General features: G+C 40.4%; 1 protein-coding gene across 5 annotated transcripts in view; it reads right to left on the reverse strand.

Annotated features, from left to right (window-relative positions):
* Positions 1–2,050: 2,050 nt before the first annotated feature.
* LOC121281361 (ras-GEF domain-containing family member 1C-like) overlaps positions 2,051–25,635 on the reverse strand; it is a 252,523-nt gene continuing 228,938 nt past the window's right edge. For 4 of the 5 annotated variants that reach the window (XM_041194292.1, XM_041194293.1, XM_041194294.1 and 1 more), the window contains 10 exons: positions 23,783–23,995; positions 17,079–17,153; positions 15,419–15,514; positions 15,194–15,296; positions 14,651–14,730; positions 14,454–14,549; positions 12,938–13,033; positions 7,079–7,202; positions 4,544–4,616; positions 2,051–4,031 (listed from right to left, as the gene is read on the reverse strand). In XM_041194292.1, the coding sequence (XP_041050226.1) occupies positions 4,007–4,031; positions 4,544–4,616; positions 7,079–7,202; positions 12,938–13,033; positions 14,454–14,549; positions 14,651–14,730; positions 15,194–15,296; positions 15,419–15,514; positions 17,079–17,153; positions 23,783–23,995 (981 nt within the window). In that variant the 3' untranslated portion in view covers positions 2,051–4,006. The remainder of the gene's footprint in view (positions 4,032–4,543; positions 4,617–7,078; positions 7,203–12,937; positions 13,034–14,453; positions 14,550–14,650; positions 14,731–15,193; positions 15,297–15,418; positions 15,515–17,078; positions 17,154–23,782; positions 23,996–25,635) is intronic. The other variant, XM_041194295.1, reaches the window with a different exon arrangement.

Genomic DNA, 25,635 nt, shown 5'->3' on the forward strand with positions numbered 1-25,635 from the left:
CTGGGATTTTTGGATAGCTCAGCTTTAACAAACTGCTGTCTCATAACACTGGACCTCTATCTTACCACGTGGAGGTGGAAGGCCGGATCATCTGTAAATATGTGGACCATTTAAAGAAGAGAGAGATAAATCACCAAGATTTGGTTCCACCAATGATCATGACAGCGTCTGCGCTTCCTGTTGAAGAGACTCAACCCGGGACTGACATGCATGATGTTCCTGTAAGAGTTGAGGGTACGGAACTGCAAGTGCCCATTGAAGCACCTGATCTTCAGGCAACTCTGGAAAAGGAGGTTCCTGACAAAGAATCTGAAGTTGTGGAGCTGCGACATTCCACAAGTACCAGGAAACCACCTGAAAGACTGAACTGATAATTCCTTACCCTGTGTAAATATTATGTTGTCTTGAAAAATATGTACTTACAAATATATGTATAGCCAAGTTAAAGGGGGAGGAATGTAGTAATTGTGGTTTTTATTTAGTGTGTAATGTACCTTAAAGAATAACACTTGTTAAGGAAGATTACATGATCTGTAGTAACCAATGGGAGAGTAGTGCAGGCTAACTCAGCAGTCAGTGCAGATTTAGACTTGGAGTTGAAAGCACACCTGTAACTCTCTCGAGTACAAACACGTTTCCATCTGTCCCTATTCAGATGAAATTACATTGTTTCATAATTTGCCATTGTGAGATTTGAACTCTTGATACTCTTTTGAGTAAACCTGTTTCCATCTGTTTCAGATGAAGTTACATTGTTTCATAGTTTGCCATTGTGAGATTTGAACTCTTGATCTTGGGGTTACAAACCCAGTACCATAACCACTTGGCTATTTAGGCCAAGCTAAACATTTCCATCTGTTTCAGATGAAGTTACATTATTTCTTAGTTTGCCATTGTGAGATTTGAACTCTTGATCTTGGGGTTACAAACCCAGTACCATAACCACTTGGCTATTTAGGCCTGTAGTTGCTGCTCAGTATATTGTAAACAAACTTAATGGGGAGGTTTTTTCGCTTGGGACAGGGCCTGCTTGCCAAAGTGTAAAATGATGTGCGGTGACGTCGGGAGTTCCTCCCGACATCACTGCGCCCCATTTAAATTTTCAGGAAGGCGGGGTGCAGCGAAATCAGCCAATTGAGGCCATTGATAGGGTCAATTAAGTAATTAAAGGACCTGCTCATCCAACCTTAATGTTGGTGGGCAGGCCAAGAGCCCCAGCGCAAACTAGAAAAAGCATGATACCTCATCCACAGGTAGGATGAGGTTTCATGTAGGGTTTAAAATTTTTTAATAAAGTTTGTTATTTAATAAATAACAATTATAAACATGTCCCAACTCTTGTGACATTATCATATGAGGGGACATGTTAGGGAAATTTTACTTTTCTATTTTTAGGTTTTGTACATTTTGAGCCAATCTCCCCGAGGCAGCACTTAGCCTCAGGGAGATGAGTGCGCTCTTTTGTGCGCACATGCGAAAGAGTGCACTCTCGATTTTGAGATCCCCCCCACCCCCCCCCCCACCCCGCAACAGGAAGCGCATAGCGCTTGTGTGTGGGTGTCACACTGGGCGGGCCTTAATTGGCCTGCCCACATAAAATGGTGCCACGCCTCGGATCGGGGGCGCCGATTGGAAGTGCGCTTGTGCACACCCACCCTTCAACTTCCTACCTGACGAGAGGAAATTTCAGCCCAATATTTCCAGCAAGAAGTGTCTGCAGACCAACTCTATCACTAATCGTATAACTTGGCCACTCTACAACAGACTCCGAAATATTTTCTGCCAGCTTTAATCAGATTCGTTGATCCCAGAACAAGGTCATCTTTATTTTCACTAAGCGCGTTTAAGGTTGCAGAATTCGAAATTTCAGGGCCAGGGCTGGTATTGCTCACTTACACAGCTAGAGAAGTGCAGAAACATTTCTGAAAATAAGTTATCCATTTATAATAACTATCGGCAGATAATCTTACCAAACTACTTTATTAAATATCACTTTGTGGACTTTTGGAAACAAGGGTGAAATGAAAAATGGAGAGGATGCAACAAAATATTTGTATCATGGTTATAACTGCTTGCTTCATTTATTAGAAGAGTTTAAAACATTCACAACTATGGGTACAAAAATTAGAAATTGACAACCATTCAGCCAAACTGTTAGAACACAGTATAAATTACACATAATATATAAATTCTATGCACAGATAAATTAGCCAGAATATTATCAACATTTCCATTAATAATCTCATACAGCAGTATAAAAAAAATCAATTTTTAAACACTACAGCTGCAATTTCATTTTTTTAAACCAAGTAAAGCATACAGCTACAAAACTGTTGAAGGAATCATGCTATTTAGACTCTTCATAGGAAGCATTTGACAACAAACAGATTTTCCAAGTGTGAAGTGTCAGAATGGCAAGTATGTACCAGCACAATATGGAGAGCTGTACACATTTTAAGCCTTATAACACCTGTGAAGCATTGTGTCCAAGTACAGCCAACAGTTTTGCCAAATTCATCACCACTCAAGACAGAAAGATATCCGCTGTGTCGAGTTATGAGTGCTTGTGATTATCCCCATTGGATTATAAAATTAATTGACATACAATTTACAAAAAAATTGTTCGTAAAACAAGTGCTTGCAAATGGATGCAGCGCACAGATGATCAACATGATATACATATGACATCAGTCATATAATACTAGTTTGGCAAATATGTGACACCATTTACAATATTATGTGCTACAAAAATATCTTGCACTTAAATAACAAGTAAATGCCATTATATATGTCTGTCACTATTGTGTGTACTTTCAATGGCTTTAATTTCCAGAATTTTAATTAACTGTGGAATCATACAAAGTTATCATACAGATTTAGTTCTTCCTCAATATTCATCACCACCATGACTGTACAGATAGCAATCAACAACATTAATCTTTTTTTACTATAAATTAAAAAGGATTAGTAGAAGTATGTGAAAGTCACATTTACATAACAAAATTAGTAAATTCTGTGGGAACAGTATGTTTCTGCCCAATTTAAACCTGATATAGTGAATAAAGTTTTATGGAGATTTAACATACTACTGTTACATTACTTCACCGGTAATGTAACTACAGTCTTAAATTGTAATAAAAAGATAATGGAGGATTATCAGGTTTAAATCTGTTGTCTTAATCTGTGATTTAATGTGAACAAGGCATACTGACAAACGATACTTATAACCCAAAATTTTTTCCATATCTCAAAGGGCACATAAGAAAGTCAGATTAATATTTACATTATGTATTCCTATGTTGTTTAAATAATGTTAAGTGATGAATTGTATCATCTAGTCTTGCTAAGCAAGCGAGTTAAAAATGTCACAATAATTCAAACTTTAATGAGACATTTTAAATGCATGCATGTGATCAGATCAGGTACCCATTGAGTAAAATATTACAACACAAAATATGTGCTCTACAGAATTAACAAGTAATATCCACAACTGAATGTCAGTCTAGTAGAATCTTCCTGCATATGGAAGTGTTTTTTTTCAGTTGAGATAAAGAGCAGTTACCTTTGCACAGTGTATCTTCTGCTTCTTGAGTTCAGTTCACATGTTCAAACCCATTTCGGTTAGAGTTCAAAACATGAGCAATCCAGTGCCCAGAATATTAAAAAAAATGATGTATTTACTGTTGTATCTATCCAACGTTTGAGAGAAAAGTGACTGCATGTCTTGCAGTCTTATTTGTCTAAATCAGTCACAGATTTCAGTTTTCTGTATTTTTGTGTTTTTTGTTATCCAGTTTTCCATTAATAGGATCTGTATAATTTAAATACTGCTTATTCAGAGATGGGTTGGAGTGGGGAATATTTTCTTTTCCCTGTATCTGTATAATTCTGATTGATGAATCCTGCTCATCAAAGCTCATAAGGAAACCTAGGTCTCTGCTGGTTTCTGAAGTCAATAGTGCAAGCTATGATATTTGTAGATTTGCATTTTACTGTTTCTATACACTCATGTCTTTCCCAAGAGTGTTGATCTGAAACAAAAGTCAGAAAGTTTAAAATAAGAGACTATATCAGATTTATGAAAGTATTTTGCGCCCTTTAAATTACCTAAAGCATTAAAATTATGTTACCGCAAGATATAATATTGGAATAATTGCTATTTCAAACATTTGAATGTATTAATAAACTTTTATCTAGACTTAACAGATATATCCACTAACCCAGGTTATGGTAAATCCAGAGATTTGGGAGCTTTCAGTTCAGGACTGTGAAACCTTAAATATACGACTCCCAAATTATCAAAGTTCTCACCTACTGAATTATGTCCCTTACTTTGAAACAAGTTCACATAACTCACTGCATTTTAGAATAATTCTTTATATGTGAAACACTTTGCAACATTTCTGATATATGTGATAACTTGTGTTATGCATGAAAAATTTTTTGCATGCTATTGAAATTGTGTCATGACAACCATAGTAAACATACAGCTTATGTTCATAAACACTTTTAAATATATAAAAAAAACAGAATTAGAATTTACCTTAAAGTTTTCCATCTGTCTTTTTCAAGCTGGTTTTCTGGACTTTCACTTTCATACGATGCCAAATACAAACCTTCAAGTAGCAAAGAAATGCAATTTCTGTTAATATATTGCATCAAAGCTATGCTGATCAGCTTCATTTGCTATTTCTTTCAAGTGTAAAATCTAACTTGTAATGAGGGAACAATGATAACTATAACTTTAGGGCTAGAACAATTAAAATTAATAATTAATGTTAAAGTTTGTGTACTGGAATTAAAAGCAGGAGAAGTTATGCAAAAATGCATTTAGAAATAATTTTTAACCATGATACAGCAAATTTATGTCAATTTTAGAAATGTGAAGAAACATTTATGGTGCAAAGTTTAAAATTCAAATTTAACTCAATGCCAATACAGAACCGCACCCCCCCTCCCCCCACAAACCCGGTCCCATCTCACAGTGTGGGGGTGATTACGCTGTTCTTTCGTCTACAGGTTCAAATTGAGGCCAGACCAATGCAACTTCCTATTTTAGTCAATTCCAAAGGTCCTTTGCAAAATGAGCTAATGTTCACAGCACATAATTTGGTACCAAGCACACTTCATTCACAGCAAGTAGCAAGTTTAAAGGATGGATTTTCTTTTTAGGGATTAAGTAGTGGCAGGGTGTGACATCTGACCATCCCTCTGGCTCTTCCCTGACCCCTATCAATTATTTTGTATAAGGGCCATTAAAGATGCAAGCTCCTGGTAGGATTCCCAGTGCCAAGAAGAAGCCTACTATTGCAAGGGTTTAAAATCATTGTAGTACTGCAGTGGAACCAAGGCCTTCAGCAGGATGTGCTTGGGTTAAAATGGAGAAAGGCTACAAAGTCTTTTCTGCCATCAGGATACAATGTGGACAACCTAATGTTGCCTCAGGAGCTACCCCAGCTTTGCAGGTTGCTGTTATGGATCAATGGGATAGTGGATCAGTGCAGTGCAATGAAATCTTACCATGCAACTCCAGAGCACCAAGGTTCCAACTTCCTGTCAGTATTTGAATGTGACAGAAGAGGAAGGGAAACTGATATCTCAGCAAAGGTCATAGAGGAAAATTGAGGCTGGGGTGGGGAGACTATGGCTGGGATTTTCCATGCCCACTGGCATTGTGTGTGTTTGGTTGCGTGAGCAGACAATATGGCATAATTGGTTTCATGATGGTGTGAAACCAATTTGCAATCATCTGCTCAGCCCACCGATGGTGGGCCGTGTTTCCCACATCCAGACATTGGAAACCTCATTGTAATACATCAGCATGTCATTGTAAGGCCAGCCTGCCAGACTCATTCCCCCCCACCACTGGATCTTCTGCTCACATCGACGTGTTTCACAATAGCACATAATTGACGTGCAGCTGGTGGGCTGCACTTCACTCGGGACTTCAAGGTTTGTTTGCCTACCTTGCTTTGGTGAGCACTTGCATTCATCAGCGCCAGGCTTCACAGACAGCACCACATCACTTTTAGGGGGCCTCAAGCGTAGGTCTTTACCTACCAGATCAGCCAAATGTAGGTGACTTTTCAATGGCTGCAGGGCAAGGTCTTGCTTGGGAAGGGGGACAAGTGGCCTCAGGCAAAGGGAGAAGCTGCAGGGCGAAAGCTGTACTGGGGAAGGAGGGTAACCCAGGGTGTGTGTGGGAGGCCACATGTTGATCTGTGCAAGTGGCCTCAAAATGGTGAGGGCTGAGGAGGCAGTCTTCAGAGGAGATGAGGCCAGATGGACATGTGAGGGTGTGTGTGAGAATGGGTAGTGATGTCCCTTGAACTGGTAGTGAGTGAGATGCCAGTGAATGTATGATGGGCTTGAGTGTGAGAGTTTAGAGTGATGAGATGGTTGCTATACCCTGGCTGCACGGATGAGATCATTCATCCTCTGTCTGCATTGAATGGCCAACTTCTTCTGTGCAGCATTGGCACTGACCACCGCTGCCGTTGCCTACTAAGCTGGAGTGGTAATGTTACTGCCCCTCCTGTGGCCAGAACGGGGGTAGAGGACACCTCAGCAATCCTCCACGGCATCCAAAAGGCACTCAAGGGCTGCAGTCTTCTTGCCTTTTGGGGCCATATCTTCTTTGCTGCAGTCCTGGTGCCTGGCGTGATGAAGCGGTGAGATGATGGCGTGGCGGGCAAATGGGAGCCCGCCTGCCATGGAAACGATATGTTTCCCGGGAATGGATAAGTAATGCAGTGAGTTTGGGACGATACGGTGTGAAAACCCACCATCATGGCTGGTGGGTAAAACATTGTTTTACCCACCTGCTACCACACTTAGTGCAAATCTGGGATGATTTTGCCCTATGTCTCACCATCCTACTTTTCCTGCTATACCCACCACTATCCTGCCTAATTTCAGATGTGTTAGCAGAGGAAAATTCAGGCCTAAACATCATTCGAAATTGGATTATAAACTTTGGCCCTTCTTAGGAATGCTTTACCGCTATTTTAACATCTGATGATAATAATATGTAGCATAAAATATGACTTTCTGAATAATTAATGAACCAAAAACTTACCATCCTCAGAGAAGACAGGGGCTGTATGAAGATAATGAATGATATTTTGATCATCTTCAAAAGGACATGTCACCTGTTTCCACATCATAAATTCTCCTACTTGTTTGGCCAATTCTAAAAATTTCTATATAGATCGAAAGAAACCATTATGCTTCATGGCAAAATGTAAAATCTTACTTCGAAACTTTTATGATTTGAAGTAACAATATTGATCTGAAATTGGTTGTATTTACATGTATTAAAGTATACCAAAATTTTATTTCTGTTGAATTTAAAAAGCAGAACTTTTAAAAAGTTTTGAATAATTATAGTCTAGTAGCTGAAGCAAAGTTCATCAGAACTTTTTTTGCTACAGAATCATAGCATGATGAAATCTACAAAACTAGATCACTGAGATAAAGGTACTTAATTGTTCAACTTCCTTGCCAAACAGAAACTGGGGTCAAGAGCATCGGCAGATGACTTGCCACAGCTATTTGCCAATGTTGCTCTGAACTGATTGCTATATGTGCATGAGAAGAATCTGCAGTTGGCTCGCTTTCTACTTTTCCATAACTTCCCCAACTCTTCCATCTCCTAACCCATAGTCAGTGCATTCCCACAGGAAGGATGTGTGCCCTGCTGTTCTGTGATGCCACGCATCGTCACTCCAACACAATGCAGCCACAGACTAGGCACACTAGGAGCAGAAAATGGCAGGGGTGCTGGGGTGTAAAATGTGATGCTTTAGGTTTTCTAACTAAGCAATGCGAAAGGAGGAGGTGACTTGCACTGCTTGAGGGCACTAGCTTCATAAAAAATTTCTTATAAAGTATTTAAAAGAAACTGGGCAGGGGGCTCTTGCACCTCATACTTTGGTGGTTTGCTCCATCATTGTCCTGGTTAGGTGACTGTCATTGAAGTGAATTACTGCTTCTCCTAAAGCTGTTTCATTTTAAGGTTTGGTGAGTACTTTTTAAAGAAACTTTTTACTGTTGCATTTCTGTAGGACTTTTTTTTGCATTTCAATGTAATTTAGCTTTCTAATACCTATAAGTTAGGGGCGTAACATTATGATCTGCTAAAACTCCTGCAGAAAGAACAGGCACTCTTTCGAATGAAGAGGTATACACGGACCTTCAGAAGGTGTTTGATAAAGTGCTACATGATAGCAAAGTTGAAGCTCGTGGAATAAAAGTGACAGTGGCCACACGGGTACAAAATATGCTGAGCTGGGGGAAACAAAGATGAGTGGTGAATGGTTGTTTATCAGACTGGAGGATTGTATATTGTGAGGTTTCACAGGGGTTGGTATTTGGACCACAGCTTTTCTTTATTGATATTAATGATATGGACTTGGGTGTGCAGGGGACAATTTCAAAATTTGCAGATGACACAAAAATTGTAAATATTGTGAGCTGTGAGGAGGATAGTGATAGACTTACAGAGGCCCCAGATGGAATGGGCAGACATGTGGCAGAGGAAATTTAATGCAGAGAAGTGTGAAGTGATACATTTTGGTAGGAAGAACAAGGTAAGGCAACATAAAATAAACAATACAATACTAAAGGGGGTGCAGAATCAAAGGGACTTGGGGATGTTTATACGTGTACAAATTGTTGAAGGCGGTAGGGCACGTTGGGAAAGCAGTTAATAAGGCACAAGGATCCTGGACTTTATAAATAGAGGCATAGAGTACAAAAACAAGCAGGTTATGGTGAACCTTTATCACTAGTTTGGCCTCAACTAGAGTATTATGTCCAATTCCGGGTTCCGCACTTTAGGAAAGACGTGAAGATATTAGAGAGGGTGCAGAAAAGATCTACAAGGATGATTTCGGGGATGAGGGTAGATTGGCAAAGCTGAAGCTGTTCTCCTTCGAGAAGATTTGGAGGAGTTTTGATAGAGGTGTTCGAAATCATGAGGGGATGATGAGGAGATAGAGAGAGGATGCTCTCATTGGCGAAAGGGTCGAGAACCAGAGCACATCAATTTAAGGAGATTGACAAAAGAACCAGAGATGACATGAAGAAAATCTTTTTTATGCAGCAAGTGGTTCGGGTCTGGAATGTGCGGTAGAGGCAGATTCAATTGTGGCATTCAAAAGGAAGTTGAATAATTATCTAAAGAGAAAAAAATTGTAGTAATATGGTAGGGGAGTAGGACTGGAAGAATAGCTCTTAGAGAGCCGACATGGATATGATGGGGCAAATGGCCTCCTTCTGTGCTGTAACCATTCCACAATTCTGTGAATTCCTCCCATCCCTTAGGAGCTGGAGGACAATTTCAGAGAGTCAATCATAGGAAGGTCTGCCTAAACCTGAAACAGTTGGCATGGATCCATTATTACCCAGCTAAGTCCACAGACCCTGCCAGAGCACCTTGGGCATAATATAGACGCTTGGAAGAGAGGGCTCTTTCTCCAGGGGCAGAATTTTGCCCTCATCAGGCTGGCTCGGCGGGGACAAGCAGGAGCGCTCGGGAAGCCAACCACTGCCTGTGATCAGGGCCCAACCGTGGTTTCACGCTGGCACGCCGAGCGTGAGATGCGCACTGCAGAGCTGCCTGTGTTTGGGTGGGGGGGCAGCAGGGTTGGTGGAGGGAGGAGGCCGAGTGCGCAAGTTCGCGCTTCTGTGCAGGAAAAACTCCCCTGAGTTGAAGATATAAAAAATCAAAAATAAAGAATGTAAAAATGTTAAAAAAAAACATGTCCCTTCTGTCACCGTCTGTGGATGAAGTTCTCTCAAAAGTGCAAGGACCGCCTGGCCTTTTTGCCTGCCTGTCAACCGTAAAGTTGGACGGCAGCTAAAAATTACATTTAATTGGTACTTTAATGGCCTTAATAGGCCTTTTGACTGTCGGCAGGCACACTACCAACTCCTGCGCGCCTGAAATATTGTGCGTCATTTTACGCTCATTCAGGTCGGGCGCGCTCTTGCCTGGCGAGGTAAAAATTCTGGCCCAGGTCATGATTGTTCCTACAAAATGTCATTTTATTCTGTCAGCAGAAGGATAGCTTTAGAAGTTGAAGGTACACACGTATAGAGAGACAAGTGAATAGCTTGTACACTAGTCTGGGCATCCTTCATTGATTGTGAAACAAACAAGCTGCATGATGCACAAGTTTGAGTAATTGTGGCTTTGGACATTTTCCAGGTTTTCAACTGTAAAATGCGTTTTGAAGTCCCAATGTTAAGCCTCTTATAGCCAGCTGGTAAAGGAGGAGACCAGAAGTCAATCTTTACTCAGTTTTCAATTTATTTACAATATCAGACATTACAAATGTCTAGCTCCTAACTCTATAATCCATCACCAGTGTCAGTAAGTGTCTCTTCATACACTTTTCCAATGAGTCTCCCCCACCTGAAGATACTTAACCTTAATTTATACAATTAATGCCCAGATCAAGTGTAAGAGGGCATGAAATGTAAAAAATAAATTGCAACAACTCACTGAGGTCTTGGCATGGCTGGAACAGGACATCTACACCTTACAGATAAAACTTTGAACTATCAGAGAATCAAGGGATATGGGGAGCGAATGGGAAAGTAGAAAGTTCAGTTAAGGCAGAAGATCAGTCAGGATCATATTGAATGGCAGAACAGGTTTGAGGGCTCATATAATCTACTTCTGCTCCTATTTCTTAAGTTCTTATTACTCTCCAACAGTCCGCTCCCACACAGCTCTTTCCATGCTGTTGCTGTGTTCAGTAGCAAAGGGTTGGCAGGACCTGGCATTGATATTGTGGATGACTTTCTGGTTAATCCCACTACCACAACACCTAGCCATCCCACTCAATTGATTACAGGCCCTGGCAGCTACCAATACAGTACAGTCTACTGCTGATAATTACCTTGCTGATGAAGGTGAGCGGAGGTAATGTTCTTACCACTATCAATCTGCTTGTCTGTAAACAATATATCTTAAAACTAATGGATGGATTTCAATGAAACTTGGTGCACAGATAGGATATGGCCCAAAGAAGAATTGATTAGTTTTTGCTGAAGGTATGGACCCAGATTGGATCCTGGAATTTTTTTTAAAAGATCTGTTAACATTGGGAGGTAGGGCGTATTGATTTTTTTTTAAAAAAAAAGAATGTTGTGGGTTGTTTTAGTTAGAATGTTGTTAATTGTTTTAGAATGCTGTGGATTGTCTCAGCTGCTGTGGTGGCATTTATCAGAACTGTCAAAATGTGAGCAGAGTTTTCAGAGCAGGTTGTTGAATGTTGGTTGGCTTGAAACCTCCTCAATGAAATGAGAGATCTTAATAAAAATATTTATTTTTCCAGCTTTGCAGTTACAGAGAACCAACTAAACAGAAAAAAACCTCAAGAAAGAACTGCATAATTATAATAAAGAAACAGAAGTGGCTAAGTCCATTCAATTGTTTCAACATTGAGTTAACAGTGTGATGGAGATATGCACTCTACTAAGTGCCCTTTTCACTTGTTCAAAGTTGTAACTATCCAATAGCATGAAATAAGTGATATGAATAGCACAGCAAAGTGGTAATTTGGGGCTAAAAATATTCGAATTGTCAGGTATTTATAACGAAGTAACCGATTAAGAGTACTTGTGGCACCTGCGGTGTCATCTGGTGACTTCTCACAAGGAGGATTCTTCCCTCCTCTGTACCTATGGAGAGAAAACTAAACCTAATTGCAATCTAATCTCAGTTCATCTTCTCTCTTGGGTACGACCTAAAAGAATCACGTTTAGAAACTAAAAGCACATATCATATACCCTAACAATGGGGGAGCAGGAAGGTAAGTCATATGGATTACACTTCCTACAACTACTATCAGGATGAATAAAATTTTGGTTAAGTGATAATCTAATATCCCCCCTTTTCCAATAATTTATAATTTTTAAAAATATATTTTTCTTTTCCCACCTATTTCCATTATTTTTAAATGTATTTCCATACATTGCTTCATCTCCACCTTTTAGCCTATTTTGATCCCTTCTCCCCACCCCCACTAGGGCCATCTGTCACTTGCTTGTCCTGCTTTCTACCCTTAATGTCATCATTAGCACATTCCTTAGCTAATATCATGACTGTCGACACCCCTTTGACCTTTTGTTTATGACATCTTTGGCAATCTCTTCTTTGCCTCCACCTATCACTGGCCCTCTATCCAGCTCTATCTGTCCCACCCCCCTCAACCAGCTTATATTTTACCTCATTTCTATATTTCCTCAGTTCTGATGAAGAGTCATACAGACTTGAAACGTTAACTGTATTCCTCTCCGCAGATGATGTCAGACCTGCTGAGTTTTTCCAGCTATTTTTATTTTTGTTTCAGATTTCCAGCATCCGCAGTATTTTGCGTTTATCTAATATGTCCTGATAGTTACTGTCAAATTAAGATCATTGGGAAGAAATGCTGTTGTACGTAGGAGCTATGTTTTGAGGCTGGTGCCAATGACAACAGTAGTTCCTAAATTAGGAAATGGACAAAGTACAGGTGTGTGTTTCTGGCATGAAAGCCTTCCCTCTATTACAACTGATCTGATTTTAATGCACCTTGCTCAACTTGGGGGTGGCACAGTTGGAAGGGAGAGATCAAAATGTAAAACCTCCTGAAATATACCAGAGTTGGCAACCCTAACTGACTGGGCTTGCGAACAATTTTATGTGGTGCTTTACACAATGGGCACTTAGAAAGCCTTAAGGCTTTTAACTGATGAAATGAGATGCCCACATCGATGTACAGCAGCACTTCAGAGTTATATTATCAACCCCACTGTGATACAGTGTCTTTAATTTTTGGAAATGTAAGCAAAAAAAATTAGTGTTCAAAAGATTCAGCCCCTATAGTAGAGACTGGCCATTTGTTAATACTACATAAAATCTGGTTATATCTGTGACACTTACCTCAAAATTGACATGGCCATTAGGAAGACGGTTTGCGCAACCCTCATTTAAGAAGTAAATATCTTTGATCAGTAGACTGAAGAATGGGATAACAATCTGGAAGATAGCAATTATAAATTCACTTCAATTTTCCATGTATATGTTTTCACATTAAGAAAATTGAACTATTTATTGCTTTTTACTTCCCTATTGTAATAAATAGGGAGCTGATTAGCTCAGTTAGTGAACTGCTACCATGTGGATCAGATTAATGCCAACTGCATGGAGTTCGATCCCTGTTCTGGCAGAGGTGGTGTTGGTGCCCGTCTCCTCGCCCTAACCCATAGTAAAAAATCATGACATGTGGCTGTGGTTTGGAGAATAATTACCACAGATCTGCCTTTGGGTAGAGAAAGAAAAAAAGGAAGAAAAAAAGAGGAGGAAGAGGACGAATAAAGGAGGAAGGGGATGAAAGAAGGAAGAAGAATTGTAATAAATATAAAAATTCTAGTAGAACCACCAACCAAAGGATTTACTACTTAATCCTAAAATCACATGGCTCTAACCTCCGAAACAAACTGATGCACCAGCTTGCAGAGATGGGTTCAAAGCTCATGTTAGTCATACCACTTGCACTAGTTAGACTAATCTATATTAACTCAAATGAATTTAAATTTTGGGTGCTGCCTTTGTTTGTCTGATGAATGCATATTGACAATTTCGCAATAAATTGTTAACATGATTTGAAAAACTGATTGGAATGTTGAAATATTCTGAATTTATTTAGAAAACAGATCAGAATCTGAATCCCAAATTAGATTTGGATTCAAGTAATTGCTTAATCCCACCACGAGGTCACTAAATGTGTGATCCAGTTTATAAATGGACAAAGGAATAGGGCTGGGCCATTTAATCCCTCAAACTTGTTCCTCCATTCAGTGAGATCATGGCTGATCTGCAACCTAACTCCTTATACCTGCCTTTTTCCATGTCCCCAAATACCTTTGGTGAACAAAGATCTATCAATCTCAGTTTTAAAATTTACAATTGATCTAGCATTAATTGCCATTTGCGGAGGAGAGTTCCAAACTTCTATCACCCTTTGTATGTAGAAGTGTTTCCCAATTTCACTCTTGAAAAGTCTGACTCTAATTTGTAGATTATACCCCTAGTCCTAGACTCCCCTACCAGATGATATATTTACCTTATCTGTTCCCCTTATATATTCCACTTATCATGTGCTTTTGAGGCATGTACATTTTTCTTTTGCTACAGGAACAGTTGTAACCTGTTCATTTACTCTTTTGCAGGGAGAAGGTGAGTGAGCCAATGGATATCGAGATGGGACAGGGAAATAATAAATAAAACAAAAATACTATTTCTTTAATGTACTACAACTCCATAAACCCTCAAGTATATTAGGTGATTATACTCTACGAAGACATTGGTTAAATGTTAACATGTTTGTCCAGCTGGGAAAAGTACACACAGTACAAATTATTTAAATTGTCCTGTAATACTGCATTGGTAATCTTACCTTTTCTCGGTTACTCTGTGCAGTCAGGGACCGGTGAGCTGCCCCTCGGAGAGCTGTTCTGTAGTTGTAGAAGTTACCTGTAGGATCCATTTGATGCTGCATATCAAATTCAGAAAGGCCATTATGTTGGACATTAGCTTAAATAACAAAAGTAGGCATTTTACTTTAATGTAATTTTTCTTTCATATAGAACTGACCTCAAGAATGAAAAATTTTGCTGTTTTAACTTTCCCCCAGGTCTTCTTTAGCCTAGAAACAGGACTCATATTCATACCAGCTACAGAAGGAAAACAAACTTGATCACTTTACAAATCCATAGAATTTTCTTTTCCTGAAGATACAGGAACATAATAGTGACACTTTACATTCTGTTAAAAAAAGTATATTGATTCTCTTTGCAAACGGTGAAAGATAAAGATTTTAAAAAGTAATGACCAAAAATCCTGAAAGGTTGGCCTTTGACTGGATAATTAAGTGAATCAAACCAAACTAATAACAACATCTGTTAAAATGCCTGATTATGCTAAAGTGTCAGCAATGTACAGATTTCTTAACGTAGAACTGAACCAGCCTTAACTCACCTGGGAGGAAATATATCATGTGTCATAAATCATGAGACTAATTGTTAAAGTGTAAGTAAGGGAACAAAATATCCAACCACATGCCTGCATTCATCTTGAATTGTTTAATTCAATATCCATATATCTTTCATTTTAAAAAAACAATTAAGTCATACTTACATATAATTGCCATCAAGGAATTAAAGTTGCCAATATTAAAGCACTCTCGAGCAACGTCAATAAAAAATTCTATTACTTGTGCTCTGTGTTTCTTCTTCGCTGGCTGCAATTAAAAAGATAAAATAGTGCAACTATATATATTGAATTGTAGAATTATTTTTAAAGAATTTTAGATCAAGTATTATCAAAAGTCTTTGTGTAATATATTGTAAAAATTTCACCTACCATGCATATTTCTGTAGCTACTAAATAGCAGAGTCTATTGAACCATTTGACATAGGCTTCAAGATTGTCTGTTTTCTTTTGGTCACTGAAGCAAGACTTTAGATAAAGAAAGGAAAAGCTAAGTATTTATTATGAACTATTGTAGCAATAATGATAAACTGAATGGTCCGGATTTTGTTGTCAGTGGTGAAGGAATGGCACTTTTATTCACTACCCTGACAGCAGCCCAGTTTTCATGGACTTGTACATAGACTTGCTGTCATCTGATCTAATCTGCTGCCCTCTACAGGGGTCTGTGGTACCTATTAACCAGACAATCAGATTGATGAATCTTCATTGAAACATGTGGGGTTGACATTTTAAACGGTTGCGTTGGCGGGACCAGAGGGAATGGGCCTGCAAATTACAGTCACTGGCATGCCAGTTTGCTGGCATGGTCCCATCTTGTGGTCAATTTTGAAAAGCCTGGTTGGAGAAAAGGATGATTACATAACACGTTTAACCTCACATGCATATTCCGGAATCTGCTGTCCGATTTAGTCTATAATAATGCTGGGCACTGTTAGTTTCACTGGTGTTCTCAATGCAAAATCCAGGCCAATGTCTTTTAAATAATACACTGAGAAATGATATAGTTACTCGAATATGTGCAATGAGGTTGCCAGTTCAATGCAGTACTGAGACACAGCACCTGCGTTAAACTACAGCATTGCAGATTTCTGTGACCAACCCAATGCAGACATTGTACATACAGTGTGCCACCATCGTAAAGATTATATGCTATATTTATCCAAAGTATGCAGAAATGTTTCCCCTGACTCCTCACCTAGTAGGTGTAAGATATGATCAAGTAAAATCAATTTTAGAATAGCAACACTGAGCTGATTAAAGCATTAAGTTGTCACATTCAATTCCAATCAGCTTTCTGTCCTGTGCTGTGGTGTACATATCATACACTTCTTAATAAATATTGCAGTGACATCAATGTCAACCATGTTTTCATTAATTTCCTTTTCTGGCAAATTTCAATATGAAAGTGTACTATATCCATATTTGAACAACTCAAATTAATTTAGACTTTAGAAGCTAACTTTGCTTGTCCAGTGTGCGCGTATTCACCATTGTGTAATAAATTGCTAACACAGATGAAACTGTCAAAAGAATCCAAATTATCTTTGAAAAACAGAGATCAGAATCCAATCCTAAGATTCAAGTATCTTTACTGAATCCCACCAATTCACTCAATGATAATTTGTCACTTCTTAAATGGGCCACTAGATGGTATGATGCTAATGCTTGCATTCTATTTTTTCCTTTTAATTTTATTGTCTTGAATAATGTTGGTTATATTTTACTCTAGAAAATCATGTAAAATGAAATCATGTATATGTAAAATGAAAGCAAAATACTGCGGATGCTGGAAATCTGAAATAAAAACAAAAATGCTGGAAAAACTCAGCAGGTCTGACAGCACCTGTGGAGAGAGAAACAGTTGAAGTTTTGAGTCTGTATGACTCTGCATATACTGCTGTGACAGGCCTTATACATGAATTATATAGAAAGAAAATGAACCAATAGCTTGAGTTATGAAATCAATAAGATGAACACAATATTGAGTTAGAAAATATTTTGCATGCAAGATATCTGTGTGAAGTTGTACCTTTGGGTTATCCAAAGAATCCTTATGTACAAATGCTTGCACAAATTCTTCTGGACCAATAAAACTCAATCGTTCCTTAGGAATAATAAATAGATGTTAAAAACGGAGCAGAACTATTTTATATGGCAGTTGAAAGCATTTTTAAAAAGTTTTGTTCATGTGGTTCAGAAACCTAAAATTGCACTAAAATTAAATCTGCTAGATTTTTATTAAGTTAGACAATTTTTTGTTCATAGTTGCACCATATTATGTTTATTTATTTATGTGCAGCCAAATCCCATTAATGAGGAGGCTTGTGTCACAAGTACACTGTAGAAACAGTAAGTAATTTATTATTCTAGTCAAAATGTATGTCTGCCAATGTTTGAAATATTCATTGTTTTTTCTGATACACCTTGTGTTTCAGTTTGTAAAAGTTGAACCTGTTTGTATTTTTGTAATGGTGATTTAAAATGTTTCGAAATGTTTTTGAAGATTTATGAATAAAGTATATTTTTGCAAAAAAAAAATAAATTTATTATTCTAGTCAGTACTCAAAAGATTAATTGTTTGCTTTTGATTATTCTTGATAATAAATACATAGTGTAAAGGATAATAAATTTAGAATGACTGGTTTCTGGAAAAGTACATCTGAATGACTTTACCCTGAATATTACTGTAGACAAATGATGATTTCTTTTAACCTGTTGTGAAATACCGTAAGCAAATAGTCCCCCAAAACAAGTAAAAAAAAACACAAAATAGATATTTCACACTTGTCCACATATTATCAAAATAAATTGGTGATCAAATGATAACTAGTAAACCTTGATAATATTTCACCATCTTTAAACAGTGACAGTGTTCTGAGTACATTGCTGGAAGTTACTGAAAATGTATTCATTTCTATTTGCTTATTTTAGTTTAGTTCAACATTTAGAACAACCTTGTGTTTGGGATTCTTTACGAGTATCACAGCATTTGAGACAAGAACATCTGTAAATTATTTTTGATTGGATATCTAACAATAACATGTAGAGAATTTAAAGGCCCTGATATTGTATTGAGCTCACTCATTCTTAAGGAATGAAATACATACCTAAGGATCCAATATGATGGTTAATGCACCCACATCCATCCCATAATGGATTGGTTGTCCCATAGGCGTCAAATTATTCAAAAAGCTCATTATCATATTAAATACTGGTTCTGTGCCAGTTGAAGGATTTTTAAAAATATATGAAATTGGTCAGTTCTAGCACCTTACTCATCATGTCACAAACTTGCCAAGTAATGCATGACATTAACAATCAGCAAGAGGGATAATTGAAGGACTCATACACTCCATGCAGATGAGTGGCTGGTTTGCCCTGTTGGGCTGTTGGACCTTTTTTGGCTACTTTTTCTGCTCCACTAATGACTTTTAATTCTGGGAACAAATTTTTGTTAGAGTTGGATGCTTGTCTGCCTTGCAAATGCTTCATTTCACTCATGGATGGTCTGTAAGGCCTACTTTTGGGGCTGCAGGAGGAGGTGGAGATGAAAGGAGGCAGGACCAAGTAGGAACAGCTAGGAGAAGAGAGAAGAGGAGAAGGAGGACACACTTCAGGAGACCCTAAACGCGACCGGTCTTCAGGGAACACTTCTCCTACAACAACCTGACAGTGGAGCAATATGTGAGATTGCTCAGCAAAGAGGTTGCAATGGACCTCTGTCACTTGCTGCACTCTCAACTGGAGCACTACAGAGGGAATGCACAGCACTGTCAGTGGTTGTTAAGGTCGCAAAGATCCTTAACTTTTATGCCACAGGTTATTCCAGGCTGCAGCAAGTGACACCAGCAACATCTCAATGGTTGCTTTACACTGCTGCATTAAGGAGGTTACCAACACTCTCTATTCCAGGAGGACCATTATGATCTCCTTCACCATGGGTCAAACTTGTGAGATGAACAGAGTTCAGGAGTGATGTGCAGCTCGAAGCGCCAGAGCTAAGATGGCAGTAGTTTGAGCTGACATGGCTCAGTTACGAATTTAACCTGAGGTTCTGCCATGCTCATGAAGCCATCACTCTCCCCATTGTTGAGAACATGGACTCCATGATGCATGAAGACCTGACACAAATTGGAGCTGGCTTCCTTCATGCTTTCAGTTATTCCTCATAAGCTCACATGCAGTCCAGTGCACCTGGCATTTCCTGGTTAATGTCATTAGATTTTTTTTTTTAAATTGCTTGGGCTTTCAAAGTCAACATCTGAGTCCTCCATAGCTGTGCTAGGATAAAATTCATCACCCAGCAAGCTTGCATCTAAGGCATCCTACCCCTCGCACACTTGTGACCAGTGATTCACCTTGTGAAGATACCTCCTCTAGTTTATCCTCTAAAGTACATGTGTGTCCAGAGTCTGAACTGATGCTAGTCGAGTCAGATTGAGAGGCACTGCATCTTCAGAAAGACTGTTGTTCATTTCCTGAAGTGCCACAGCCGCCTCGACATTTTCTGCATCTGAAATGAGAGGGGCAAAGGTTGAGTTTTAGTGTCCAGGGTAAGTGGAGAAATAGCAATAGTTTGGGAGGGCAGCAATGAAGAGGTGGGGTGGGTTTGCAGGCCTAGAGGGGGGTGGGGGAGGTTGTGGGTGGTAGGGGAAAGAGTGTGATGCTGCAGGGGTCGTGGAATGGGGGAGGTGGTTTAAGGAGCAGGATGGTGGTAAGGCCTGTGTCGGTGTACGGGCATGCGGGTCTGTGCAGGTGTGAACACACAGTAGGGGGGGTGTCTAAAAGTGTGAATGGACAGTAGGGGGGCTGTGCAGGTGTGAACGGACAGTAGGGGGGGCTGTGCAGGAGTGAAGGGGCACTGTTGGGGGGGGTGGTGAAAAGGGGTTCAGAGGGAAGGGTTTTAGTTGTCAACAGATGAGTCCTGGGAGGTATACAGAGGGAATTTTTGACAGGAAGGGGTGATGAGGGTTAAAGGGGGCAGTGGGAGCTGGTAGGGTGGGAGGGTTCAGGTTCGGTGATGACGGTCAAAGCAGCGCTGAGGGTTGTTAGAGGGGATGTGGAAGTAAAACTGGATTCTGGGGTCGGCAGGATGAGAGGGGCATGACTATTGTAATGGGGGTGGGCTCCTCAGGAAGGTAGGGGGCATGGGCATTCACCTGCATGGGATGGAGGGTAATAGCAAGGGGAGTGTTCAATGGTAACTATGGGAAGGTCAAATGTTACACTTGGAGGGGTCAGTGGTTATTGGGGGGGTGGGGGTGGGGGGGAGGGTGTGGGTCACAGGGAGTTGGATACTGGAATGCACTCCTAACACAAACCATGGCTGCTCACAACTATCCAGATCCTCATGGTGGAGATCTCGTGATGCTGCATGGGAGTTGGCTCATCGGGGATGGGCGGAGCTGCAGGTCATCTCAGCTGGACAACTGAAGGGGAACCCCAGCATGTAGTACTTACAATGTCAAAGAGTTTCAACAGATGAGTGTGTGAAGGGCAAAGGCTCAGGATGTACAGGTGGCTTATTGCACATGGCTGGCAAGGGCCCTGGAAAAGATCCATGCCTCCCTGCACATGCATGATTCTGGGGGACACAGACCCAGCCTGGGGTGTCCCCCTGAAGATGGGTGAGTAGTGGGGACAGGCTTAATGACTAAGAATTGCAATAAAAGAATCAGACCTGATTAAAGTGCAAGTGTAGTTTATTTACTAAAGTGTACGAATGCTGGACAAATATAGTGCACCCATGCAATGACATGTGAAATCAGAACTTCTTAATTTTGTGTTTTCTGCCATGCTCACTCGACCTCTATAGCGGAGTGGAGCCAGGCTGATGACCAATATGCCCCATTGATCTTGAAGACTTTGGCTGGTGTCCTCGAGGCCTGGGAGGCCCTGACTTACTTTGGGTTTTCTACTCTGGTGCAGCTGCATCCTCTGTGGTCATAGAGGCCAAAGCTGATGGGGTCACAGACTGAGGGGATTCCGAAGGATCGGACGCCCTCAGAATTCTGAATGGAGGTCCCAAGGGTGCCTGCCAGCCACTCCTCTTCACTTTGGGTGCCTGAGGGTCCCTGCTGGACTCCTTGAGAAGGGCATCTGGATGGAGATCGAGGTGCCCTGTCACCCTTTCATGTAGCCACTGCGAAACCTCGCCCATGGATACTGCAATAGAGTGAAGGTCTCTGGCAGAAACTGGCCGTTCTGTTAGATAAGGGTTTCCACTGCATCCACCACCCTCCCAAGGAGACCTCAATGCACGCACATGTTGGTACCACTTCAGAGAGCAAGTGGACAGATTCATCCACCTCACGTGCCACTCTGCTGAGGGCTTTCGACATCTCCGCCTGATATTCCCCCACCTCCTGCTGCATGTTATACATCCTGTGTAAGACTGGTCCCAGAGGGTCATCATCTGAATTGGACTTTGCGGGGGCCTCTTCCCCAGTAGTCCTCTGACCGTCAGTGAGTTTGGCTGCCCCTGCCTCCCCCTGCTGTGGATTCGTGTCCATAAGGGGACCACCAGAATGTGAAACCCTGCCTTAACTCACTCTTGAACCCACTGAGGTGTGTTTCTGGGCTGGTGGAGAGTGCAGGTGACAGCCGTGAAGGCTCTACAGGTGAAATGTCCTGTTTGCTCTCATCTTCCTCACTCATCTGCAGACTGTTGGATGTGGTGGACTTGGGCTCACGGTCTGACCTCACCCTCTTCTTTGTGGCACCTGCAATTGCGGGAGGAGAGAGTGAGTGACTGCATGGGCTGCCACCCATGAACTGGCACCACGCATGAGCCTTAAGTTTCTGGGCAGGGATGTTAAGCATTGTTCCTGACAGGATGGAGGCTGGACACTGACCTCGCCATCTCCATATGCCCGGTCTCGATCCTCCCCTGCCAGCTCGGCAGCCCATTCTTTGCATAGCGTCAGGTACCAATGTTCAGCCATGCCCCCTCCTACCCTCCCTCTCTCATGCTTGTTGTGTACCAATTTGTCCTGCACAAGGAGAGAAAATAGTTTGAAAGTACATGGGATGCAGGTGGCATACACATGCTGCCAGTCGACAGCAGCAACCCTCTGGCTACTGTACGCCATGTGAAAGCTCCACTGCTCCTAGACCACGAGGATTCTCTGGCAGTATCCTCCAGAACTGTGAGCTCATGTGCATAGAAGGAATAGGCACAAGGAGGCATGGTATCTGCTGCGCTTGCTGGTGTCCTCAGTGCCAGACACCCCCCCAGCAGCCCCTCCACAATATAAGTTCTGTGTGCGGCAGGGTCAGTGACCCACAGTCGCCTCTGTACCTGCAGACTACATGGACTGCAGAGTGACTATAAGGCTTCAGCACTTAATGTTGAGAAGCCCTTTATGCATGGGGAGCACTGATATTAGCCTGTCCACTGAGGCCCGTCACTCAGTTCCCACTTTGTGACATGAGTTTGAGCAGTTTAGCATTCACTTACCCTGGAGGCATGGATGAGGTTGTTCATGCTTTTCCTGCACTAGTCGAGCGTGCCAACATCAACGTGCACCCTCACACCAGGTCAGCGGGTGTACATTGGAGCCAGAAGTGCACCCGCCGACAATTTAAAGGCCTATTAAGGCCATTAAGTAAACAATTGTCCTGAATTTTTCACTGCTCATTCAACCTAAAGGCTGATGGGCACGCGAAAAGGCCAAGCGGCCTTTGCATTTTTTAGGAAACCTCATCCACAGCCGGGCCTCCTAAAATAAATAAAAATAAAATAAAAATTTAATATTTGAATTAAAAACATGTCCCTGTTCATGTGACAGAGTCACATGAGGGGTCATGTTTTATGACATTTTTATTTTCTTTATTTTTTTTAAACAGCGCTTCACCTCCCTGTTGCATGGAGCTGCCTCAGGGAGATTGAAGTGCTTTCTCGCAGGCAAATGTGAAGTTCGCACTAGGCCCGCTTGCCCTCCTTCCCCCACCTGCAGAGGCAGCGCTGAACGCTGTCATTCACGTTTCACGCTGGGCTGGCCTTAATTGTCTCACCCGCGAAAAATCGTGGTGTGGTGCTAATTGTGGGCGGCGGTCAGCTTCCCGATCACCCCTGCCCGCCGAGCACCCCAGCCAAGGGCAAAATTCTGCCCCATAAAATAGTCATAATGAAGTTTCCGTTTTAATTTGCCTGTTAATAACTCTGAACCCATTCTTCTTTTGTTTGTTTGTTCAGTTATTCTAGTCCAACACTGAATGCCCTTCCATGCATCCCCCGCTCTATGAGCTTTTGAAATAAAAGAGAGCTAGGTTCATGGATACCTGAAGCCAGCACTATCCTAGCCTTCTTAATATTATTGAACCACACTATAAATGTAAGATATATGGATTAGGGTAATTTTGTGTCAATCTGAAATGGAATTGAACACTGGTGCTAAAATATTACTTTGGACATTACACCCCATCCTGAAATCTTACCTTTCTTTGCCGATTTAAATTAGTTGAATTATGCATTCTGAATTGATATTATGCTAAACAGAACCTTTTCAGGAATTGAGCTCATGCCAGTGCCTAGTGGTAGTATCACAATGGTGCCCTCTTGTTGGCTGACGTGCTTTATCTCATCCTGCAATTTCTTCAATGTCATTTACTGTGTTTGTGCCATTTTATTGAAACTCCTCACACCAAAAGATGTTAACCAGATCCATGTATTCAAAGGCTAAATCTGGATGGTGCTGATAAAAGCTCTATAAAAATAGCCATCCAACTTACCAGTTCGATATGAGTCAGCTGTTGTGCCAGTGTATAAGGGTCATTGCAGATACTTAGTACATCCCTTTGAATAGATGGCGGCTTTGTTTTGATGATAACCAATTTATCAGACACACTAGCATTAACTTTGACTGTGTTTTCTTCATCTTGATTTAGAGTTGCCAGTTTTTGGTTCAGGGTTTGCAAAAGCTGATTCATTGTCTTCCAATAACTCTGGGAGAATAAAAACAACTGGCATGTCACTATACATGAACTGTGGAAGTGACTATATATTCTTTACCTGTATTTGCAGCAAATAAGTCAAGTACACCAATACTATGCAAAAGCAAAATATTGTGGATTCTGGAAATCTGAAATAAAATCAAGAAATGCTTGAAATACTCAGCAGGTCAGGCAGCATCTGTAGAGAGAGAAGCACAGTTAACGGCTCAGGTTGACGACATGTTCCTCTGAGCATTAAATGGCTGCAGAGCAGCCCGTCGGAATGGAATGGGTTCACAATGACTTTTTTTGGCAGTGGGGCAGTAAACCCACCACCTGTAAAATCCAACCTCTGGAGTGAGACTTGAACCTAGGACTTCTATCTCAGAGCAGGAGTGCTACAACTGGACAATGGTACTTGCAGTATAGCAATAATTAATGAGAACATTGTTGTAGGGAAGCAGCAGAACACAATTACTGTAAAATGTGTTCAGTTCAACAACTGATTTTTCTACCTATTAGGAGGAAGCTTAATTTCCTTTTCTGGCAGCCTGCAAGACCCAAATATCAGGTCTGAAAACCAGAAGACAATTTAACTGGATCTGGTAGCTGCAGACTGATTTAGACTCTAGTTCGAGATTTTAGATGTGGATCGTATAAGCTGACAGAATAGCTTTGTAGTCATTTCCCAATCTGACTTTGAAACATATTAAAACTAATAATGCAAGAGCCATTAGGGTTCTACATCACTTGGATTTAAGACCAGATGGGGTGTAATTCTATTGCAATGTGGAAACAGTTTCGATAAGCTGGATCTCCTGGGTACATTATCAACTTAATGCAGGGTCTTTTAATACCTCAAAATATTGACATGTATTGGCAAAGAACAGAGCTTTCTGCATGTATGTGAGCATACATACACAGTGTTCTCTCTTAGTGGACAGAATGAAATTTACAGCCTGTAATTGCCAGCCATGTCTTGCACTATATAGATACCTATCTCATTCACAGTGCAGTATTAAAAATTAACTCTTGACCACTGCTTAATATTAAATAAGTGACTCCAAAATTGATATTCAGTGCTGATAAAAAGGAAGATAGTGATTTATGAATGCATTTGCCAGATGAGTGATACTCACCTAGCTTCGAGATCTACCATAGCAGATCTGTAGCACACTGCCAGAGGGAGGGGAGTAAAGTTAGAATGGTCACAACATTCCATTAACTTGTGAGCTATTTATTGTTTTGTTGTAAGTCTTCATTAAGCTATAAATGAAAACCTAACTATTTTCATCTTGAGAAAAAGTTGATTCTTTAGCAATCATGATGAAATTTGCAAGAGGATGCTTATGTATTCTTTGCTAATTTACTTTACATCATAATAATGACCATTGCAAATATACTGAAAGTTCTATTTCTGTTTAGTCAGAAGCAAGACCTCCAGACAGATCTAGGAAATTTATCTGCTGATAATGTTGTTCTTCTAATCATTAGTCAAATAATTTACTAAAGATGAATAAATGAATCAGGATGCATTTATCTTTAATATATAACAAGAGTTACCTGGCAGTTATTTTCATTTAAAATAAATGTTTTTGTTTACATAAAACAGTGGCATTAACATTTCAATAGGTTATTGCTAAAAGGCAGAA

The sequence above is a fragment of the Carcharodon carcharias genome, chromosome 8 (genome assembly GCF_017639515.1).
Source record: "Carcharodon carcharias isolate sCarCar2 chromosome 8, sCarCar2.pri, whole genome shotgun sequence".
In the NCBI taxonomy this organism is placed as follows: domain Eukaryota; kingdom Metazoa; phylum Chordata; class Chondrichthyes; order Lamniformes; family Lamnidae; genus Carcharodon; species Carcharodon carcharias.